At 48.4% G+C, this 24,064-nt stretch overlaps 3 protein-coding genes across 4 annotated transcripts in view; 2 read left to right on the top strand and 1 right to left on the bottom strand.

Annotated features, from left to right (window-relative positions):
- Positions 1-309: 309 nt before the first annotated feature.
- Positions 310-8,523, top strand: LOC129712151 (RING finger protein 225-like). Its single transcript, XM_055660381.1, has 2 exons — positions 310-677; positions 6,563-8,523. The coding sequence occupies exon 2, from the start codon at positions 6,568-6,570 to the stop codon at positions 7,102-7,104; it is 537 nt and encodes a 178-aa protein (XP_055516356.1). The 5' UTR covers positions 310-677; positions 6,563-6,567; the 3' UTR covers positions 7,105-8,523.
- A 5,293-nt stretch (positions 8,524-13,816) lies between these two features.
- LOC129712150 (E3 ubiquitin-protein ligase RNF183-like) lies at positions 13,817-16,667 on the top strand. Of its 2 annotated transcripts, none has more exons than XM_055660379.1 (2): positions 13,817-14,400; positions 15,985-16,667. In XM_055660379.1, the coding sequence occupies exon 1, from the start codon at positions 13,817-13,819 to the stop codon at positions 14,381-14,383; it is 567 nt and encodes a 188-aa protein (XP_055516354.1). In that variant the 3' UTR covers positions 14,384-14,400; positions 15,985-16,667. The 2 variants fall into 2 exon arrangements, with proteins under 2 accessions (XP_055516354.1, XP_055516355.1); XM_055660380.1 differs by having other exon boundaries at positions 15,935-16,667.
- slc31a1 (solute carrier family 31 member 1) overlaps positions 15,318-24,064 on the bottom strand; it is a 78,766-nt gene continuing 70,019 nt past the window's right edge. Inside the window, exon 7 of the mRNA XM_055660377.1 lies at positions 15,318-15,452. The gene's annotated coding sequence lies outside the window, so the exon portion shown is untranslated. The remainder of the gene's footprint in view (positions 15,453-24,064) is intronic.

Below are 24,064 nucleotides of genomic sequence, written 5' to 3'. Positions count from 1 at the left end.
GTGTGTGTGTGTGTGTGTGTGTGTGTGTGTGTGTGTGTGTGTATATGTGTGTGTGTGTGTGTATGTGTGTTTATGTGTGTGTGTGTATATGTATGTGTGTGTGTGTGTTTATGTGTGTGTGTGTATGTGTGTGTGATGTGTATGTGTGTGTGTGTATATGTGTGTGTGTATGTGTGTGCGTTCAGCATAGTGTGGGGCGGGACCTCTGGTTCTAACCCAGTTACTGAGGGAGAGAGTTGCGTGTGTGAGTGACCAGAGTGGAGCCGGGGTGAAGCTGGTTTGGAACCAGGGTCCGGGCCACTACAGGGGGGGTAAAGTCTCTCTCCCTCCCTCCCTCCCTCCCTCCAACATGGGCCAATGAAAGCCGCCTGCAAGTGGATTCCGCTTTCATTCAAGCGCTGCTCTCGTGTTTCAGCGGAACAGAGCGCCGGGGGAATGTGTTCCCACACAAAGCCCCATTGTGTGAATGTGTGTCGGGCCCCGCCTGATGGAGGCAGGGAGGCAGGGTTAGCATCCCGGGACTTCACAAGGAAGTGTACATGCACCATTTAAACAAAGTCACCAACCCTCGCCGCTCCACACACCACAGTCTCAGTCTAACCCAGCGCCACATCCACAATCTTGGGTCCAAACGCTGGGCGAGTGGATGACAAAGTGACCTCCACTCATCCAACAACGTGAGTATCTCTTAAGTGTTCCCGTTAAACTGAGACTTCCCTCTGAAGAATAATATTTACCAGTATTGAATGTATATCCAGCCTCAAAGAATGTCAGATGGAGTTTAGTAAAGATCATGTATATGATCACGTATATATTTATTTCTTGCATAAAGTATATTTTGAAATATTTAAAATATATATATTTTACCCAGCCAATGTCTGATGCATCTTGCAGGTGACCAGCCTACAAAGGGGACCAGAGACCCATGTCCCAGTGCAGATTCAATGGATGTTTTTAAGGCAGAGATAGATAGATTCTTGATCAGTACGGGTGTCAGGGGTTATGGGGAGAAGGCAGGAGAATGGGGTTAGGAGGGAGAGATAGATTAGCCATGATTGAATGGCGGACTAGACTTGAAGGGCCGAATGGCCTAATTCTGTTCCTATCACTTATGAACATGAAATCACCAGCCAACTCATAGGTAGGTTGAAGAAGGGTCTCGACCCAGAACGTCGCCCATTCCTTCTCTCCAGAGATGCTGCCTGTCCCGCTGAGTTACTCCAGCATTTTGTGTCTATCTTAGATAGGTTCTTAAGTTGTAGGAGCAGAATATATGGGCCATTCGGCCCATCAAGACCATTCAATCATAGCTGATCTATCTTTCCCTCTCAACACCACAATATGAAGTACTTTATCAGATTGTTTCTATTGTGGCCGGCTCAAGCAAGGAGTGTTTACAACATTCCACGTTAATCTTGGATCGTCTGGGAATTATTGGACACAAAATGATGGAATATGGGGAGAATAATATGGGGCTGTGTGAGGTGAGTGTGGGACAGTACGGAGGCAGTGGGCTGAATGGTCTGTTTGCCTGCTCTCTGATTCTATCCCTCACGGAAATGTCAGGCAGAGGAATAATCTTACAACAGGCTGTCGGTGATAGATGGAATTCTTTAGTCAGAGGGCGGTGAATCTGTGGAATTCATTGCCACAGACGGCTGTGGAGACAAGTTATTGGATATTTTTAAGGTGGAGATTGATAGATTCTTGATTAGTACGGGTGTCAGGGGTTATGGGGAGAAGGCAGGGGAATGGGGTTAGGAGGGAGAGATAGATCAGCCATGATTGAACGGCAGAGTAGACTTGATGGGCCGAATGGCCCAATTTTGCTTCTATCACTTATGAAATCTGAAATCAATGCAAAAAATACAAGAACCACACAGCGGGTCCGAATGCATCTGTGGAAAGAGATGTGTAGGACACAACTGTAGATGCTTGTTTACACCGAAGATAGACACAAAATGCTGGAGTAACTCAGCAGATGATACTGCCTGTCCCGCTGAGTTCCTCCAGATTTTGTGTCTATCATCTGTGGAAAGAGAGGCAGTGTTAACCTGAAATATGACATCAGCTTCACCTCTCCACAGACTAGTAACGTTCACCGTTTTAACTGTTATAGTCCCTGCCTCAACTACCACCTCCGACAGCTCGTTCAATAAACCCACCACACTCTGCAACGCAGTCACTGGGTAATACACAAAAGGACACAGAGTGCTGGAGTAACTCAGCGGGTCAGGCAGCATCTGTGGAGAACATGGATAGGTGACGTTTCACAGAGTGCTGGAGTAACTCAGCGGGTCAGGCAGCATCTGTGGAGAACATGGATAGGTGACGTTTCACAGAGTGCTGGAGTAACTCAGCGGGTGCAGCAGCATCTATGGAGCTAAGGAAATAGGTAACGTTTCGGGTCGAAACCCTTCTGGGTTTCGGCCCGAAACGTTGCCTATTTCCAGAAGGGTTTCGGCCCGAAACGTTGCCTATTTCCTTAGCTCCATAGATGCTGCTGCACCATAACTCAGCGGGTCAGGCAGCACCTGTGGAGAACATGGATAGGTGACGTTTCACAGAGTGCTGGAGTAACTCAGCGGGTCAGGCAGCATCTGTGGAGAACATGGATAGGTGACGTTTCGGGTCGGAGTCTGAAGAAAGATCTGTTCTCCACAGATGCTGCCTGACCCACTGAGTTACTCCAGCACTTTGTGTCCTTTGGATCTTGAATGTTTGAATCGTGTCACCCTTCATTCCTCTGTAGTTTAAGTTAAACATAGAAACATAGAATATAGGTGCAGGAGTAGGCCATTCGGTCCTTCTAGCCAGCACCGCCATTCAATATGATCATGGCTGATCATCCAACTCAGTATCCTGTACCTGCCTTCTCCCCATGTCCCTTGATTCATTAATCCTAAAAACTCCATCTAACTCTCTCTTGAAAACATCAGTTTAAGTTCAAAATTAGTTAAATTTGTTGCGTTGAGTTTTGTTTATTGTCACGTGCATGCTAACCAGTCATTGGAAAGACTATACATGATTACAAGATCAGTGTACAGATACAGGATAAAGGGAATAACATGAATGAAATTTAGTGTAGGAGGAAGTTCAGTAAAGTCCGATCGAAGATAGTGTGAGGGTCACCAATGAGGTAGATAGTAGATCAGCACTGCTCTAGTTGTGTAGATGATTCAGTTGCCTGATAACAGCTGGGATGACGCTGTCCCTGAATCTAGAGGTGTGCGTTTTCACCCTTACATAGAGGCCCAGGCACGCGGACACACCATGCCTTCATCCACAGGTAAATGCTGCAGGTAGCTGGGTCTGATGGGCCCAGGCACAATGTGCACAGTGATGCAGTGGACATTTGATAACCAAATGAAGGTGGAAACTATGGTCAGGCAAGTTACGTAGACGCAGGCAAATCAGCCCAACCTTTGCATAGAGAGCTGAATGTTAATGAGGTCTGGCAACCAACCAGAAATAACAGACCCCTCTCTGTATCCAGTCACGCACACAGGCCCTTAGAAACATAGACAATAGGTGCAGGAGTAGGCCATTCGGCCCTTCGAGCCTGCACCGCCATTCAATATGATCATGGCTGATCATCTAACTCGGTATCCTGTACCTGCCTTCTCTCCATACCCCCTGATCTCTTTAGCCACAAGGGCCACATCTAACTCCCTCTTAAATATAGCCAATGAACTGTGGCCTCAACTACATTTTGTGGCAGAGAATTCCACAGATTCACCACTCTCTGTGTGAAAAATGTTTTTCTCATCTCGGTCCTAAAAGATTTCCCCCTTATCCTTAAGCTGTGACCCCTTGTTCTGGACTTCCCCAACATCGGGAACAATCTTCCTGCATCTAGCCTGTCCAACCCCTTAAGAATTTTGTTCAAGAAGGAACTGCAGATGCTGGAAAATCGAAGGTACATAAAATAGCTGGAGAAACTCAGCGGGTGCAGCAGCATGTATGGAGCGAAGGAAATAGGCAACGTTTCGGGCCAAAACCCTTCTTCAGACCCTTCTTCAGATAATAATGAATTTTGTAAGTTTCTATAAGATCCCCCCTCAATCTTCTAAATTCTAGCGAGTACAAGCCGAGTCTATCCAGTCTTTCTTCATATGAAAGTCCTGCCATCCCAGGAATCAGTCTGGTGAACCTTCTCTGTACTCCCTCTGTAGCAAGAATGTCTTTCCTCACTGTCTGTACTGACATGTACCCATCTGTATAATCCCTTTTGGGACTGGCAGCTGGGACTGTAGAATAGCCCCAAAGTGGGCTGTCCTGTACATTCTGTACTGACCAGGTGATTATCTAGGGGGATACGCGGTGGCCTTTGCTTACAAGGGGGGCTGGAGTTTACGGGCACAGAGGTGGTGATCTTATGGTGTAGACAATCCCAACATATCCACCAGGGTCACTCCTGGGTGACAGGGTTGTCCGATCAACAGTGGCTGGAGAGTCTGGGTCAGTATCATTAATAATGAATGTTTTATTTGTCATTTGTTACTGTATGCCGTGTTGTCACTTGCGGGCGGAGCACCAAGGCAAATTCCTTGTATGTGAATACTTGGCCAATAAACATATTCATTGGACTCCAGATTCAGGGACAGTTTCTTCCCAGCTGTCCTACCACAACACAACCAGAACCAGGGGCCACAGTTTAAGAATAAGGGGTCGGCCATTTAGGACTGAGATGAGGAAAAACTTTTTCATCCAGAGAGTAAACAGAAAAATCTGGAGTAACTCAGCAGCATCTCTGGAGAGACACATTCACTCAGAGAGTTGTGAATCTGTGGAATTCTCTGCCACAGAAGGCAGTGGAGTCCAATTCGCTGGATAGTGTTCAAGAGAGAGTTAGATTTAGCTTTTAGGCTTAAAGGAATCAAGGAATATGGGAAGAAAGCAGGAACGGGGTACTGATTTTGGATGATCGGCCATGATCATATTGAATGGTGGTGCTGGCTCGAAGGGCCGAATGGCCTACACCTGCACCTATTTTCTATGTTTCTAACTAGAGAGCAGTCTGGGTCAGCTCAGTTTAGTTTATTGTCACGTGTACCGAGGTACAATGAGTAGACTAGACTTGATGGGCCGAATGGCCTAGTTCTGCTCCTATGACTTACGGACCACAAAGGTCAATGGAATGGGAAGAGGCGAGTGCTTCAGGTACTCCACATAGTGGGAGTTAGGCAACAAGGCAGAACTGGAGGTGTACAGGCGATCTCAGAGTGTACCAGCCCTGGGGAAATTCCTAGAGTAAGGAGGAGTGAGAACATGGGTGGGATTGAATAGTCGAATGTAATATAGAGGCTGTGGTTAACAATGAATCATTGTGGAACAGTTCAGAAACAGGGCTAGCACTTTGTATCAGGTCAGTGTGTGGAAGGCGGCCAGGCTAATGTGTGGGGCAACGATGGAGAGTTTCACCTGCGAGCAGTCGGGGCGGGGTTGGGAAATGGTGATCTTGTTCTTGTGGAGCTGGCATGGAGAAGACACCAAGGTTACAGGCGCTCATAGGCTCATGAGCACAACTAGGCCATCAAGCGTGGCACGGTGGCGCAGCGGTAGAGTTGCTGCCTCACAGCGCCAGAGACCCGGGTTCTATCCTGACTACGGGTGCTGTCTGTACGGAGTTTGCACGTTCTCCCCGTGACCTGCGTGGGTTTTCTCCGGGAGCTCTGGTTTCCTCCCACACTCCAAAGACGTGCAGGTTTGTATGTTAATTGGCTTCGGTAAAATTGTAAATTGTCCCTACTGTGTGTAGGTTAGTGTTAGTGTGCAAGGATGCGGACTCGGTGGGCCGAGGGGAATGTTTTCGCGCTGTATCTCTAAACTAAACTAAGTCTACTCCACCATTCAATCACGGCTGATCTATCTTTCCCTCTCAACCCCATTCTCCTGCCTTCTCCATATATCCCCTGACACCTGTACTAATCAAGAATCTGTCAATCTCCACCTTAAAAATACCCATGGACTTGTCCTCCACCACCGTCTGTGGCAATGAATTCCACAGATTCACCACCCTCTGACTAAAGAAATTCCTCCTCATCTCCTTCCTAAAGGAACGTTCTTTAATTCTGAGGCTGTGCTCTCTGGTCCTAGACTCTCCCACTAGTGGAAACATCCTCTCCTTATCCACTCTATCCAGGCCTTTCAATGTTCGGTCAGTTTCAAAGAGGTCCCCCCTCATTGTTCTAAACTCTAGCGAGTACAGGTTGAGGTGACACAGGATCTGTTTGAACCACACGGTGGGTGAGGAGGGGAGGGGATGGAATCTGGGGACAGCCTGATGTTTGAGGTCCAGGGGAGGTTGTTGAGGCTGAGACTATTGCAACGTTTAAGAAACATTTAGACAGGTACATGGATAGGACAGGTTTGGAGGGATGTGGGCCAAACATAGGCAGGTGTGACTAGTGTAGCTGGGACATGTTGGCCGGTGTGGGCAAGTTGGGCTGAAGGGCCTGTTTCCACACTGTATCACTCTGTGGCGATGCCTCTGAGTCTATGACTACGACTGATTCTATGAATGATTCCATGACTGTATTGTGAATCTCTCTTTACTCAGGCAGGATGAGTGTGTCGGAGGAGAAGGATTATGACCTGGAGTGTTCCATCTGCTTCAGTAACTACAACAATGTATTCCGCACTCCGAAGCAGCTTGCGTGCAACCACACCTTCTGTCTCGAGTGCCTGGCCCGTATGAACATGAAGGCGCAGGTGGCAGAAGCCATCCAGTGCCCTGTGTGCCGTTCGCTGACCCGGGTGCCCAAGGATGGGCTGCCCAAGCTGGGCAACAACTCTGGCATCTTGTCCTGCCTGCCTGAGGCCATGCAGAGAATCCAGAGTATTCGCTTCAACCGGGGCAAGGGCCGGCTCTTCGTGAAGAAAAGCCAGTGGTCCCAGAAGAAGAGGGGGAAGAAGAAAATGTTTGCCAGCTCAGTGAGTCAAAGCCTGGACGTGGGCCGCCCATCAGACATGGACAATCACCAGGTGTCGGTGCAGAGGTGGTGGTGTTGTGTCCACAAGTCCTATGTCACTATTGTCATTGTCATCATAGTCACTCTAGCTATCCTCATCAGTTCCATCTGGGTCTTTGTAGTGCGTTAGTGAACCTCACCAGCAGTGACCAGTGTGGACAGTGCCCCTCACCAGCAGTGACCAGTGTGGACAGTGACCCTCACCAGCAGTGACCAGTGTGGACAGTGACCAGTGCGGACAGTGACCACTGTGGACAGTGACCAGTGCGGACAGTGACCAGTGCGGACAGTGACCCTCACCAGCAGTGACCAGTGCGGACAGTGACCCTCACCAGCAGTGACCAGTGCGGACAGTGACCCTCACCAGCAGTGACCAGTGTGGACAGTGACCAGTGCGGACAGTGACCCTCACCAGCAGTGACCAGTGCGGACAAACTGGACAGAACCAGATGCTTCAAGGAATGCAACGCAACGTGTGTGCTGAAGGAATTTCACACTTGACATTCTTGTAAACTTGTAAATGTAAACCGGTACTTATTCCATCAACTTTATTCTCTCTGTTTGATTTTAACCTCATTACACGGATCACATTGAAGCGACTGACCTCCTGGTCATCTGGTCATCTGGTCATCTGAATGACTCTTCCCAATGTGGGGGGAACTCTGCCTCCACATGGCTAGGGAAAGGGATACCTTCTCATGTGGTCCAATACGATGTAGCAATCTAGAAGGCAAAGAGTAATATATATATATATTAGCACCAATACAAATGAGTGTTTAACGTACAGAAGCTTCCAACACGAGCTACTGTCCGACACAGAATTGAATTTTATAAAAGGTAGTCGAGTTCAATAATACAGTGCAGTCTGAGGAAGGGTCTCGACCCGAAATGTCACCCATTCCTTCTCCAGAGATGCTGCCTGTCCTGTCCCGCTGAGTTACTCCAGCGTTTTGTGTCGACCTTGAATAATACAGAATATCGCCAACAAGAAGTGGTTTCCAAACTAATGTCCTGCCCTGGGTCCAAGCATTCTCCCACTCATCCCGATCTCCCTGTCTGCTCACTTCTCTGCTTTAGTACGTTGCCTTTCAGTGACGTCTGAATGAACATTAACATTGCCCGTTCTGTTAGCATTTAACAACATCTTGCTCCCCCTGGTTTGTGCACAAAGTGGATACCATCACCTATTTCCACATCATAAGGATAATGCATAATACATGAATGCATGTATGAAGAAGGGTCTCAACCCGAAACGTCCCCCATTCCTTCTCTCCAGACATGCTGCCTGTCCCGCTGCGGTACTCCAGCTTTTTGTGACTGTACATGCATTCATTATTGGGCAATACCAAAATATCTGGCATGTCTATCGTCTAAAATGGACTATGATCCAATTCAATCATAAATAAATGTGTTATTGATGACATGTTCTCATGTGCCATTGTGCCCAGCATCAGTTACTACCCAATATGAATTATTGTTGAACATAAATTATTGTTAAGAATGAACTGTTGTCCATGAATCATTGTCTAAGTAAATTATTATCCATTAAGGTTGTGTCTGATCTGAGTTCTTAACCAACACAGTGTTGCATCCAATGTCATTTGCTGGGTTGGACTCAAAGGAATGCCAGGAATTCCCAGTAAATCCTGAAAAACTTGCCCAGAGTAGGTGAATCAAGGACCAGAGGAGGGAGTTGTTGCCGGGACTATCCCAACGTTTAAGAAACATTTAGACAGGTGCATGGATAGGACAGGTTTGGAGGGATATGGACCAAACGCAGGCAGGTGGGACTAGTGTAGCCGGGACATGTTGGTCCGTGTGGGCATGTTGGGCCGAAGGGAAGGGCCTCTATAACATCCCGACTTGGTTTGTTTTCTCTGGAACGTCAGGGGTTGAGGGGAGACTTTAGTAGAAGTTTATTTAAAAAATTCTTCTTATCGAGTCCACACGCGAGATTCGAAGCTGTTCAGCCAGAGCTTGACTCACATCTCGGCATCTGCACAATGGTGAATGTCTTGTTGCTTCTTGTGCGTGACGGTGGAAACAGGGCCGCGATCGATGTGAACGCTCCTTCCTTGACCCCATTACAAAATGATGAGAGATATAGATAGGGTAGACAGTCAGAACCTTTCTCCCAGGATGGAAATGTCCAGCACTAGAGGGTGTAGCTACAAGGTGAGAGGGGGGAAGTTTAACGCAGATGTAAGGGGCAAGTTTTTGTACACAGAGGGTGGTGGGTGCCTGGAACTCGCTGCCAGGGGTGGTGGTGGTGGAGGTAGATATACGCTAGTTGTGTTTAAGAGGCTTTTAGACAGGCACATGGATATGCAGAGAATAGAGAGACATGTACTGGCAAATGAGATCAGTTTAAATAGATATCATGTTCACAAGTTCATAAGAACCGATTTAGGCCATTCGGCCCATCAAGCCTACTCCACCATTCAATCATGGGTGATCTATCATTGATCCTGTCCCAGTGTGTATCTCCATCAGACACATGTGGCATGAAGAGGTCCATTGTGCCCAAGGACCAGTATAGTATCACACAGTGTGGAAACAGGCCCTTCGGCCCAACTTGTCCACACCGACCAACATGTCCCGTCTACACTAGTCCCACCTGCCTACCTTTGGCCCATATCCCTCTAAACCTGTCCTATCCATGTACCTGTCTACCTTCAGGTAACCCCGGCATTCCCTCTCTCTCTATCCCTCCCCAACCCAAGTCACATCCACATTGCGTTTTCACCCAACAAACAGCTAACAATGGCCTGTCCTTTATCACCGTTACATTTTTGCTTCTCTTTAATTCATAGAAACATAGAAAATAGGTGCAGGAGTAGGCCATTCGGCCCTTCGAGCCTTCACCGCCATTCAATATGATCATGGCTGATCATCCAACTCAGTATCCCATCCCTGCCTTCTCTCCATACCCCCTGATCCCTTTAGCCACAAGGGCCACATCTAACTCCCTCTTAAATATAGCCAATGAACTGTGTGGCCTCAACTACCCTCTGTGGCAGAGAATTCCACAGATTCACCACTCTCTGTGTGAAAAATGTTTTTCTCATCTCGGTCCTAAAAGTTTTCCCCCTTATCCTTAAACTGTGACCCCTTGTTCCATACACCCACCACCCTCATGTGTGGGAAGATGCTGCCTCTCAGATCCGTATCGAATCTTCCCCCCCCCCCCCCCCCCCTCCCTCCCTCCCCCCCCCCTCCCCCCCCCCCCAACCCCTCCCCCCCCCCTCACCCTAATCCTCTGTCCTCTGGTCCTCTGGGCAATTACTGCAACATTCACCCAGTGTACACTGGCGCCCTCAACTGGTCAGGGCTGCTCAGTCTGTAGAAGGGTTTCGGCCCGAAACGTCGCCTATTTCCTTCGCTCCATAGATGCTGCTGCACCCGCTGAGTTTCCCCAGCATTTTTGTCTACCTTTGATTTTCCAGCAGATTTTAAACAACCCCTCATGTTTTAGTTTAGTTTAGAGATACAGCGTAGAAACAGGCCCTTTGGCCGACCTGCGACCCCCACACACTAGTTCTAACCTACGCACCAGGGACGATTTACAATTTTTATTTACCGAAGCCAAATTAACGCAAACGTGTACATCTTTGGAGTCCAGTTGGAAACCAGAGATCCTGGAGAAAACCCACGTGGTCACAGGATGACCCTACAGTACAAACTCCGTACAGACAGCACCTGTAGTCGGGATGGAACCCGGGTCTCTGGCGCTGTGAGGCAGCAACTCTACCGCTGCGCCACCGTGCTCCCATCTATCAGGCAGTTTCTCCAGGAATCGTGAATCTGTGGAACTCATTGCTACAGACGGCTGTGGAGGCCTCGTCAGTGGATAGTTTTAGTGCAGAGATTGACAAATTCTTGATTAGAACGGGGGTCAAGGCAGGAACATGGGATTAGGAGGCAGAGGTTGGCCATGATTGAATGGCAGAGTAAACTAGATGGGCCGAATGACCTAATTCTACCCCAATAACTTGTGAACTCTGACCCCTCACAGCCCGGGCAAGATTGTTCACATCCAACACTCTCCTTGCCCTCAGTCTATGACAACGCATTGTGCAGAGCTAGTTTTACGTGACAAAGAACATAGAAGAGGCCCTTCGGCCCACAATGTCTGTGCAGAACATGATGCCAAGTTACACTGATCTCATCAGCCTGTCCACGATCCATGTCACCTCCATGTGCCTGTCTAAAAGCCTCTTCAACACACGATGGTATCTGCCTCCACCACCATCCCTGACAGTGCGTTCCAGGCACCCACTACCTCTGTTCATCGTCACTCTCACCTTATAGCTACGCCCTCTAGTGTTGGACATCTCCACCCAGGGAAAAAGGTTCTGACTATCTACCCTATCTACGCCTCTCGTCATTTTATAAACTTCTATCAAGTCTCCCCTCAACCTCTGACGTTCAAAAGAAAACATTCCAAGTCTGTCCCACTTCTCCCTGCAGCTGAAACCCTCTAATCCAGGCAGCGTTCTGGTAAACTGCTCCAAAGCCTCCACATGCTTCCTGTAGGGTCGACCAGGACTGCACGCGATACTCCACGTGTATTTGCTTTGTATTCACAAGGCCGGCAGCAAAGGCTTTCTGGAAATTTAGTGAAAGCTATTGCATATTGATGTTACTACTTTGTGTCAGGCTGACATCGTGGTTTAATGTAAATGTTGATCATCTTCAGACAATAGAGGGCGTGCAGCAGAAATATGCTCCAGATATTATTGCAATGATTCAGGGGTAGAGAGGGATAGGAAGGAATGGCAGACAGACAATAGACAGTAGATGCAGGAGGAGGCCATTCGGCCCTTCAAGCCAGCACCGCCATTCAATGTGATCATGGCTGATCATCCACAATCAGTACCCCGTTCCTGCCTTCTCCCCATATCCCCTGACTCCGCTCTTTTTAAGAGCCCTATCTAGCTCTCTCTTGAAAGTATCCAGAGAACCGGCCTCCACCGCCCTCTGAGGCAGAGAATTCCACAGACTCGCAACTCTCTGTGAGAAAAAGTGTTTCCTCGTCTCCGTTCTAAATGGCTTACCCCTTATTCTTAAACTGTGGCCCCTGGTTCTGAACTCCGCCAACATGTTTCCTGCCTCTAGTGTGTCCAAGCCCTTAACAATCTTATATGTTTCAATGAGATCCCCTCTCATCCTTCTAAACTCAAGCACAGGCGCTCCATTCTCTCAGCATATGACAGTCCCGCCATCCCGGGAATTAACCTTGTAAACCTACGCTGCACTCCCTCAATAGCAAGAATGACCTTCCTCAAATTAGGAGACCAAAACTGCACACAATACTCCAGGTGTGGTCTCACTAGGGCCCTGTACAACTGCAGAAGGACATCTTTGCTCCTATATTCGATTCCTCTTGTTATAAAGGCCAACATGCCATTCGCTTTCTTCACTGCCTGCTGTACCTACATGCTTACTTTCATAGACTGATGAACAAGGACCCCCAGATCCTGTTGTACTTCCCCTTTTCACAACTTGACGTCATTTAGATAGTAATCTGCCTACCTGTTTTTGCTACCAAAGTGGATAACCTCACATTTATCCGCATTAAACTTCATCTGCCATGCACCTGCCCACTCCCCCAACTTGTCCAAGTCACCCTGCATTCTCATAGCATCCTCCTCACAGTTCACACTGCCACACAGCTTTGTGTCACCTGCAAATTTGCTAATGTTACTTTGAATCCCTTCATCCAAATCATTGATGTATTTTGTAAATAGCTGCGGTCCCAGCACCGAGCCTTGCGGTGCCCCACTAGACATCATCTGTAATCCCACCTAAACCTGTCTCATAAGTAGAGTGCTGACATGGATAGAGAAGTGGTTGGCAGGCAGGAGTAGTGCTGCAGAGTAGGCATTAACGGGTCACTTTCAGAATGGCAGGCACAGGCAGTGACTCCAGCATTTCTGTGTGTATCTCGCGTGTCCCTGGCGTGTGATTGATGGGGTGGATGTTGTGATGAACCTGTCCACAGGGGAGGCGGCAGCTTGTGATGAGAATCTCGCCTCCCAGCACCAAACCCGCACAACCTGTTGCTCCAGAGTCAGGGAGGGAGTCAGCGCTGGCGGGAGAGGACGGAGGGGAGACGCCGGGCAGTTTCCGACACAGAGTCCGGGCTTCACTGCCGTTACAGCAACGGACCCACTGCAAAATTACACTGGACGTCCTGGTGAAGGTGAACCTGGCCGGTTAACACGAAGAGCTGCGGGCCGGGGCGAGGAGACGCTGGAGGCCGGGGACAGAGAGACGCATCGAGGCGTAGAGTTGGTGAACTTGTCACACTAGCGGGTCCCGGGTCCCAGACAGGAGCAGGTGTGAAGCCAGAACAGCCCAGCCCAGTCCCGCTGTGTGTGTGTGTGGGGTCGAGGGAGAGGGAGAGGAGAGGGGTAGAGAGGGGAGAGGGGTAGAGAGGGGGTGAGTGGGGTAGGGGTGTATGCGAGAGGTGTGTGGGGGGTGTGTGTGGGGGTGTGTGGGGGGGTGTGTGTGTGGGTGTGTGTGTGTGGGGGTGTGTGTCTGGGTGTGTGTGTGGGTGTGTGTCGGGGTGTGTGTGAGGGTGTGTGTGAGGGTCAGGGTGTGTGTGAGGGTCAGGGTGTGTGTAGGGGTGTGTGTAGGGGTGTGTGTGTAGGGGTGTGTGTGGGGGTGTGTGTGTGGGGGTTTGTGTGGCGTGGATGTGTGGGGCGTGAGTGTGTGTGGGGACTGTGTGGGTTCAGTGTGTGGCAGGGTGTGTGTGTGGGGGTGTGTGTGGGGGTGTGTGTGTGGGTGTGTGTGAGGGTGTGTGTGTGGGTGAGGGGTGTGTGTGTGGGGGCGTGACCATGCTGGAGGTGAATGGGTCTGAGTGTGAGTGTGCCGTGTGCTGGAATCCATATGACAACGCGTTCCGGACGCCCAAGATCCTGGATTGTAAACACACCTTCTGCCTGGAGTGCCTGGCCCGCATGAGTTTGGCTTCAGTGCCGGACATGGAGCCGGCCATGTCGTGCCCTCTGTGCCGCCACCTCACGCCGCTCGGCCCCGGGCAACTGGTCACCGGACTCCGCACTAACGGGGATATCCTGGCCCGCATGAGGCTGCAGCCGCTCCACGTGTATCTGGATCACGGCCGCCTGTTCTACAAGGGGCCCGGCAAGGCCAGTTTCCTGCTTCGCCGACCCACCGTCTACACCTTGAGCTTGGAGATGGAGCGGGAGAACGGTCTCCCTGTCCGCACTCAGGCCGCTCCGGCCATGGACGAGAGACTCCCACACAACACCATGTGGAGATGTTGCCAGAGTCCACCCTGCCGGACTGTCACCTACATCCTCATCGTTATATTCGGCATCACCATCATCCTCGTCATCTCACTCTTCTGGACCAAGAAAATACTCTGGGATCTGGGCTGAGGAGACACCTGGCCAAGGTGAAGGGGGACAGGTGTCATGGGAACCTGAGGGGTAACTGTTTCATCAAGGGGTGGGTGGTGGGTGTATGGAACAAGCTGCCAGAGACAATAGACAACAGGTGCAGGACTAGGCCATTCGGCCCTTCGTGCCAGCACCGCCATTCAATGTGATCATGGCTGATCATCCCCAATCAGTACCCCGTTCCTGCCTTCTCTCCATATCCCCTGACTCCGCTATCTTTAAGAGCCCTATCTAGCTCTCTCTTGAAAGCATCCAGAGAACCGGCCTCCACCGCCCTCTGAGGCAGAGAATTCCACAGAGGAGGTCGTTGAGGCTGGGACTATCCCAACGTAAATAATTAGACAGGCACATAGATAGGACAGGTTTGGAGGGATGTGGGCCAAGCGCAGGCAGGTGTGACTAGTCTAGATGGGGCAGGTGGAGCAGGTGGGGCTAGTGTAGGTGGGGCATTGAATTGAATTGAATACTTTGTTATCACATGTGGCAAGTCAGAATGAATGATTTTGCTTGCCTGCCATGCCAAGGCTGCAGCATGTTGACCAGGGTGGGCAAGGTGGGCTGAAGGGCCCGTTTCCACACTGCGTGTTACCTGGGAGATGAATAGGACGATCCAGTTGAACACCTCACAGAAATACAAATCTAATAATCTTGTTTAAGAAGGAACTGGAGATGCTGGAAAATCGAAGGTAGACAAAAATGCTGGAGAAACTCAGCGGGTGCAGCAGCTTCTATGGAGCGAAGGAAATAGGCAACGTTTCGGGCTGAAACCCTTCTTCAGACTTTCTCCCTCCTTCCCCTCCCCTTTCTTCTTCCTCTCCCCCACATTAGTCTGAAGAAGGGTCTTGACCCGAAACGTCTCTGTCACAGAGGGTAGTTGAGGCCACAGTTCATTTGCTATATTTAAGAAGGAGTTAGATGCGGCCCTTGTGGCTAAAGGGATCAGGGGGTATGGAGAGAAGGCAGGTACAGGATACTGAGTTGGATGATCAGCCATGATCATATTGAATGGCGGTGCAGGCTCGAAGGGCCGAATGGCCTACTCCTGCACCTATTTTCTATGCTTCTCTGTTTCTATGTTTTAATTTGTATTTGGGGAAACAATTTGTTCGGAACAGCGAGAAAATGCACCTCATAAAGTGATCGGTTTTAGGAGCAGAATGAGGCCATTCGGCCCATCAATTCCACTCCGCCATTCAATCATGGCTGATCTATCTCTCGCTCCCAACCCCATTCTCCTGCCTTCTCCCCACACCCGTACAAATCAAGAATCTGTCAATCTCTGCCTTGAAGATATCCCTTGACTTAGCCTCCACAGCCTTCTCACGTCCCAAAGTTTTAGTAGAATTAGGCCATTCGGCCCATCGAGTCTACTCCCCCTCTCAATCAATGAATTCCACAGATTCACCACCCTCTGATATCTTGCCTTCCTTAGTAAATTAAACCGAAACTACTGGAAAATCTCTGCAGGTTTAAACCCACACAGGGTCTCAAACCCGAAATGTTGACAGTTCCTCATTCCTCTCTCCACAGACACTGCCTGGCCTGTTCAATGCTTCCAGCATTTTCTGTTTTTATTTCAGATTTCCAGCCAGTTTTGTTTTTGTCCTTCTTTCAATTGTGCCTTGTGGTTTATAAACTTACCCACTCGCTTAAGAAGGCAAGACTTGGGAAGTTCGGCATGTCCCCAACAGATCTCACCAACTTCTACAGATGTGCCGGGGAGAAAGCATTTCATCGGGATACATCACAGGGCGGTGTGGGAACAGCTCCAGGCAAGACACGCAAGAAATCGCAGAGAGTTGTGGACGCAGCCCAGACCATCACGCAAACCAACCTCCCTTCCATTGACTCCATCTACACCTCACGCTGCCTCGGCAAGGCCAGCAGCATCATCAAGGACCAGTCTCACCCTGGCCACTCCCTCTTCCCCCCATCAGGCAAGAGGTACAGAAGTGGGAAAACGCTCACCTCCAGATTCAGTGACAGTTTCTTCCCGGCTGTTATCAGGCAACTGAACCATCCTATCACCAGCTAGAGAGCAGTCCTGACTTCCCATCTACCTCATTGGAGACCCTTGGACTATCTTTAGTTGAACATTATTGGACTTCAATGTTATATCTTCCACTGAACATTATATTCTGTATCCTTTATCTCTCCACTGTGGAGGGTTTGATGGTAATCACGTATGGTCTTTTCGTTAGCACGCAACAAAAGCTTTTCACTGTACCTCGGTACACGTGACAATAAACTAGACTAACTAAAACTAGACTAAACTTTGAAGAAGGGTCTCGACCCGAAACATCGGCCGTTAATTTTTTCCAGAGATGATGCCTGTCCCGCTGAATTACTCCAGCATTTTGTGTCTAAACTGTGTTGAGTTTAGTTTATTTTGGAAACACAACCCTGACTCTAGACTGACATCTGTTCCCCTATCATCAGCTTCTCTTAACATGGGGTTGCCCTCAACCCACGGGGACACAGAGAGAACGTGCAAACTCCGTAAAGACAGCACTCGTAGTCAGGATCCACCAACTCCTACTGCATGTGGGTCTCATGTACCACATCTTGTAGAGAGACAGAGGTCACAATCTTACCCAATGCTGTGATTACATTTTTAAATTAAGCTCGAAACTCCAGAGGCCACAGAAGTCAAACTGCTGGAGGAAGGTCAGGCTGTGGCCCTGACCCAAAGTACAGACACTGCCTGACCCCCTGAGTTCTTCTACCAGTCTAGTGCTTTAAGATGAGCTCACCCTGCATGGGCGTTACATGGTGAATGGGTTAGTTTTACTGAGAAGCGCCAGCAATGGAATTTAGATGAATAACTTTGTCCTTTTGTCATTTTGTAAAGGGTGTGACATTTAAGAAAGCTGCCAAATATTTGAGATGGGAGATCAGCAGCTGAGCCGCCAGCCTGGGGCATGTGGGCTGTGGCACAACTGGTTATTCCTCATTCATTCCTTGCTTTGTTGGAATGTTCTTCCCTTGGCTGTGTGGAGTTTGCACAGTTTCCTTTTGACGGGGGTGGGGGGGGCTCTCCTTTGTCACTCCGCTTCCCCCCCCCCCCCCCCCCCCCGAAGACGAAGACGTGCAAGTTGGTGGGACAATTGGCTGCTGTAAAAAATGGTGGCAACTGAAGGGCAATTGATGGGTAATTGTGGGGATGAGACAAGATGATCTTTAATGGGATCATTAACGATGCTTCAATGATCCTTCATTGTCACATGTACCTATATATCTTCCCCATTCAGATCAGTAACAATCCCACTATACATAGGCACACTCATAATTAAGTACTATAGACAATAGGTACAGGAGTAGGCCATTCGGCCCTTCGAGCCAGCACCGTCATTCAATATGATCATGGCTGATCATCCCCTATCAGTACCCCGTTCCTGCCTTCTCCCCATATCCCCTGACTCCGCTATTTTTAAGAGCCCTATCCAGCTCTCTCTTGAAAGCATATAGTGTAGGAGTGTATGGTCAGCACGGAATTGGAGGGCTGAAGGGCCTGTTCAATGCTCGATGGCAAAATCATGCCAACAATCTTTCCTTCCCTGGTGGATTTTATGATTTTTATCAATTCCTGGTTGCCATAGCAATGTTGTAATTGGTCAGTGGTGGTTGGGTTTGAGGGGAAATACCTTTGTTCATCTCCATCACACGATCTGTCTAGACGCAGCACGGTGCCGCAGCGGTAGAGTTACTGTCTCACAGCGCCACAGACCCAGCTTCGACCCTGGCCATGGGTGCTGTCTGTACGGAGTTTGCATGTTCTCCCTGTCACCGTGTGGGTTTTCTCCAGGTTCCTCCATCATCACTAGGACATACAGGTTTGTAGGTGAATTGGCTTCTGTAAACAGTCCCTAGTGTGTAGGATAGTGCTAGTGCACTGGTGATTGTTGGTCAGCACGGGCTCAGTGGCGTGAAGGGCCTGTTTCCACACTATATCTCTAAACTAAACAAAATGGAAAAGACCGGCAATAACTGGATTAAACTTCATTGTAATGCAGAATATCTTTAATATTCATCACCATAAAATAGGAAACAATTTGTGTTTGTTGTTGGGCTTCAGTGGCATTAGGACCTTAATTAAACACTGACCTGTCAGCATTGTCCAATCTCAAGAAGTAGAACTGTAAACATCAGCAAGTTCCTCAAACAGTAAAGTGGTATGGATGAGATCATCTGCTTTGCTACTGCTGACTGTAGTATAAACATTCCCTGAAGTACTCTCAACATTACATTAGACAATCCCACCAGTGTCCCCCTCACAATTAATGATTGGCATCCTTGACTGAAATCTAACAGAGGTGTATAAAATCATGAGAGGAATAGATCGGGTAGATGCACAGAGTCTCTTGCCCAGAGTAGGGGAATCGAGGATCAGAGGACATAGGTTTAAGTTTAAGGTGAAGGGGAAAAGTTTTAATAGTAATCTGTGGGGTAACTTTTACAAGAGGTACAGAAGTGTGAAAACACACACCTCCAGATTCAGGGACAGTTTCTTCCCCGATGTAATCAGGCAACTAAACCATCCTCTAACCAGCTGGAGAGTTGCAGAGGCTGGTGGGTGTGTGGAACGAGCTGCCAGAGGAGGTAGTTGAGGCTCGGACAATCGCAAAGTTTAAAATACATTTGTACATGGATAGGACAGGTGTGGAGGGATATGGGCCAATCACAGGCAGGTGGGACTAGTGTAGCTAGTAAGGGCTGAAGGGCCTCTTTCCACGCTCTGTGACATTGACTCTATGAGACAGAAACCAAATGTAGAAAATAGGTACAGGATCGGGCAAATTCACGCACCCGTGACTAATCCATTAGTTCCCCTGAAACTGCTCCTTCCACCATCACCCTCTGTATCCTGGAGTGACTAGAGATTATGACCATCCTCTCCAGATCTACTCTCTAGGGTTCTGTTAAAACACTATAGATTTCTACAAGAGTTTCATAGGTTTAGTTTTAGACAGCAGTGAGACGTTTTAAATAAAGACAGTATGAATGAAAAAAAATAAATTCAGGGACCGTCACGCAAACCAACCTCCCTTCCATTGACTCCATCTACACCTCACGCTGCCTCGGCAAGGCCAGCAGCATCATCAAGGACCAGTCTCACCCCGGCCACTCCCTCTTCTCCCCTCTCCCATCGGGCAAGAGGTACAGAAGTGTGAAAACACACACCTCCCTCCAGATTCAGGGACAGTTTCTTCCCATATGTAATCAGGCAACTGAACCATCCTCTAACCAGTTGGAGAGAGTTCTTGATTTTCCATCTGCCCACTGGGGAAATGGCACCATATCTTGCACTAAATGTATCCTTTATCTGTACACTGAACAGATTGATTGTAATCGCCTATAGTCTCTTCTTTATGACTAGATAGCATGGAACAAAAGCTTCTCACAGTAACATGGTTCACATGACAACAATAAAGTCAACTAAAGTAAACTAAAATGGAATAGACGCCGGAGGTATTTGATACAAAGGGAATGTTGGTCGAATACAGAATAGACCAGTTTTGCTTCATATTCAACAAAACATTCCAACCTTTCTCAGAAATGTGTCTGCATGGAGACGAGTTTTACAATGACACGTTGTTTAGATGTAAAACAAATCGCAAGTAGAATATTTTGGAAGCGATGTTTGAACGAATTCTTTCATTGTATATGAGATGCAGCGAGACGCATGGATGAATACCATGCAGTTAGCAATAAAAATGTGTAAAGTCAGCAAACCTGTGGCTTCTTCTTGCATGTGGCGTGCACAACCCACGGTTTTAGGGTAACTTGTTCTATTTGATCTTATTTGATGGTGCACGCCGGGTTTATTGCATTTGTCAAAACAGGGCAGACCACGGGAAGGTTGCAGTCTCCCACCCTCTGTGGCAGAAACGGCTCAATATGGGGAAATATTAAATCACCTTCTTTGTTAGAGAGACATATTAGAAAATATTCTTAATAGCAAAAGTTGAAGAACTCAACTGGGCGGCACAGTGACGCAGCGGTAGAGCTGCCTCCTCACAGCGCCAGAGACCCGGGTTCGATCCCGACTACGGGTGCTGTCTGTACGGAGTTTGTACATTCTTCCCGTGACCTGCGTGGGTTTTCTCCGGGAGCTCCGGTTTCCTCCCACACTCCACAGACGTGCGGGTTTGTAGGTTAATTGGCTTGGAAATTTGGGAATCCAAGTAAACAAATCATTTTAAACCTGCAGGAAAAAGTAGTCAAACAGCAATGGTGTGTAAACCCGTAACTCAGTTACAGCATGAGGGGGTGGCACATCGCAAGCCAATGTAGAAGGAACTGCTGGGCTTCATTAAGGACATGCAGCTAATCCAGGCATCTACTGTGTGTAGGTCACCATTTAGCGCATGTGAACAGTGTAATAATGCCCGCCCACCGCCCACCCTACTATCAGTCTGAAGAAGGGTCTCGACCCGAAACGTTGCCTAATTCCTTCGCTCCATAGATCCTGCCTCACCCGCTGTGTTTCTCCAGCACTTTTGTCTACCTTCGATTTTCCAGCATCTGCAGTTCCTTCTTGAACAAGGAGCTGCAGATACTGGTTTATACCAAAGATAGACACAAAGTGCCAGAGTAACTCAGAGGGACAGGCATCATCTCTGGAGAAAATGGATAGATGATGTTTCGGGTCGGGACTGAAATATGCAGAAGCGTGTAGACCCGAAATGTCACCTATCCATGTTCTCCACAGATGCTGCTGCCTGACCCACTGAGTTACTCCAGCACTCTGTGAAACGTCACCTATCCATGTTCTCCACAGATGCTGCCTGACCCACTGAGTTACTCCAGCACTCTGTGAAACGTCACCTATCCATGTTGTCCACAGATGCTGCCTGACCCGCTGAGTTACTCCAGCAATATATCCCATGTGAACAGTGCCTTGTCTATACAATGCTGATTGATCTGGACTTTACGCTTCTCTATTTTTTATTTTTTAATCAGAGAGCACGGACATGCTGCTATGCAGACTGTAATAATATCCCTTCATATTGTATCTGTAGAACCTTTACGGAAATTGTAATTAAAGATACTGAAAGCAGACTTGTTGTGAAGGTAAATGAAGGAATCATTGGGTTTGAAAGACGCTGCAGACCAGGGCATCTTCCCATCCTGACCAGCAACATTTGGCAACATTTGACCCAGGGTTGCACTTCACGTCTGGCCACAATGGTCAGTGTAAACCAGATCTTTCCCCAAAGCAACCTTCACACTCAACATGATAAAACACTGAGTATTATTCATGCTGCACTCTTCCATGCTGCTACCCACCTATCACCATGTACAGCACTGACTAGTCACTTATTTTAATACCTAGCTTTTAACATTTTCTTTTTAAATTGTGTCCTGTGTTTTTATGTTTGTATATTATGCACCAATGGAGTGGCGGCAACAACAATTGTGTTGTATGTACCGCTTACAACGACAAATAAAGGCATTTCATTTCATCTCAAACAACATGGACAGGTAGTGTACTCAATGCTACATTTTCGAAGGGGGGGGGGGGAGTTGGGGGGTGGGGATCGAGAACAAAGAGGGACCCGTGTGGGGGGTGGGGCCACTGTGTATGCAGAGGGGACCGGTGTGGGGGGGGGGGGGGGGGGGGGGGCACTGTGCATGCAGAGGGACCCGTGTGGGGGGTGGGGCCACTGTGTATGCAGAGGGACCCGTGTGTGGGGGTGGGGGGGGGGGGGGGGGGGGGGGGCACTGTGCATGCAGAGGGACCCGTGTGGGGGTGGTGGGGCCACTGTGTATGCAGAGGGACCCGTGTGGGGGGTTTGGGGCCACTAAGAACAAAGAGGGATTATGGGGGAACTACACTGAACAGTTTGTAACTGTCGATGCCCTTTACGTGGCCATTCTTTCCATACCTTGTGTACCGTGTACAAAACAGAATCTGACGTGTCACATGTGATAATAAAGTACCAATCAATCAGTGAGTGTGGCAGAGATCAGAGCCTCTCACTGGGTCTCCAGAGGCTTCCTACGGGAAGAATGAAAGCTTACACTTTCTTACTCTCCCTGCTGACGGGGTTTAAACCTGCACCAGCTTTGTGGGGCAAGGAACTGCAGGTGCTGGTTTAAACCGAAGATAGACACAAAAAGCTGCAGTAATGCAGCGGGACAGGCAGCATCTCTGGAGAGAAGGAACGGGTGACGTTTCAGGTCGAGACCCTTCTACAGAACCGGTGGGCCGAAGGGCCTGCTTCTGCACTGTATCTGGAAACTAGACTGGGCAGATGCAGTAGTATTGTGACGAAGATGCATCTCAGACTGGTGTGGTTACTGTTCTGCTCCAGCCCCACAGCCCAGTCCATCAAAGCTCGGCACTTCCCTCCATCATCACAGTACGCTGCATCAGGAAGGCTGGGTGCATCGACAAGGATGCCAGGCACCCTGCCCTGGCTGCTCACTTTGCTCTCTTCTGCCTTCTGGGAGAAGATGCTGGAGCAGGAAAGCTCAGATCCAGACACAAGGGCCTGTCCCACTTGGGGATGTTTTTGGTGACTGCCGGCATCACTGACTGACGTGTCAGGTCACCGGCGTTATGGCGTTTGCCTCGCGGTGTTTTCTCAAGTGTCACTTTGTTGTGGTCGCCGCTGGATTTTGAAACGTTCAAAATCTTTTGGCGACACCGATTTGACACTAGCAGTCGCCGAAAATAAAAATCGCTAAGTGGGACAGGCCCTTTAAGAACAGGGTGTTCCCCACTGTTGTTAGACTCCGCAAGTAATCACCTCCTTCCCAGAGGTGCATCCACACTGACCCTTACCTCTCCCTCATTCACTTCTTGTACTTCCATATTTTTTGCTCCTCAATCTTGCACCATTCACCTACTTTGCCCTCAACATTATATTTATTTATTGTTGTATTTAGTGTATTGCTGCTCTTTAATCTGAGCTTCACGTCTACAAGGAATATCATTACACCCTGGTGTATATGACAAAGTCAATTCACCTTTTCTGCAAAGTTCTGTCTGGTTATAAATTCCTATAATCACCTTTTGGAAGAAAAATCCAGTGGGTTCTTCTGAAGGGTGTAACTACATGACAACAAAAGTGCCTTTGTAATCTTGGACATTGAAAACATAATAAAAAGTCACGAGGCACGCAAACATGTTTAGCAATAGATTCCAATAGGAATATATCAATAGATGATACTGTGTGACATATATATATATATCTATATGTGTGTGTGTGTGCGCGCGCGTGTGGGGGTGCGTGTGTGTGTGTGTGTACGCATATATACACACAGATATAGATCTCTCTACACACACACACACACACACACACATATATTATGCAGAAATGTGTTACAATCAGAAATTTAACCGAAGATTGGGTTGGGTTGGGGGGGTTACAGGTAGAATAATACATTCCAGAACCTAATCCAAGGGTTTGGATAGTTAGTGTGTCTGTTGTGCAGTGGATGGAAATCATTCAATCCGATGCACCATCTCATGGAAACAGTTACAGAGAGTTATTTATCAAAATATTTATTATAAAGCACTGCTCAAAAGGAGAGGCTGGTCACTCATATGGTTATTACATTACTCAAAGATTCCAGAGTTACTACTCTGCATTCCTAGACAAGCAGAACACTGCAGTTCTGCTTCACTTCCAGAAATAGCCCGACACTCAT

This window comes from Leucoraja erinacea, chromosome 31 (genome assembly GCF_028641065.1).
Source record: "Leucoraja erinacea ecotype New England chromosome 31, Leri_hhj_1, whole genome shotgun sequence".
NCBI lineage: Eukaryota > Metazoa > Chordata > Chondrichthyes > Rajiformes > Rajidae > Leucoraja > Leucoraja erinaceus.
The sequence above is the reverse complement of the archived record's forward strand: the minus strand, read 5'-3'. Positions and strand labels throughout refer to the sequence as shown.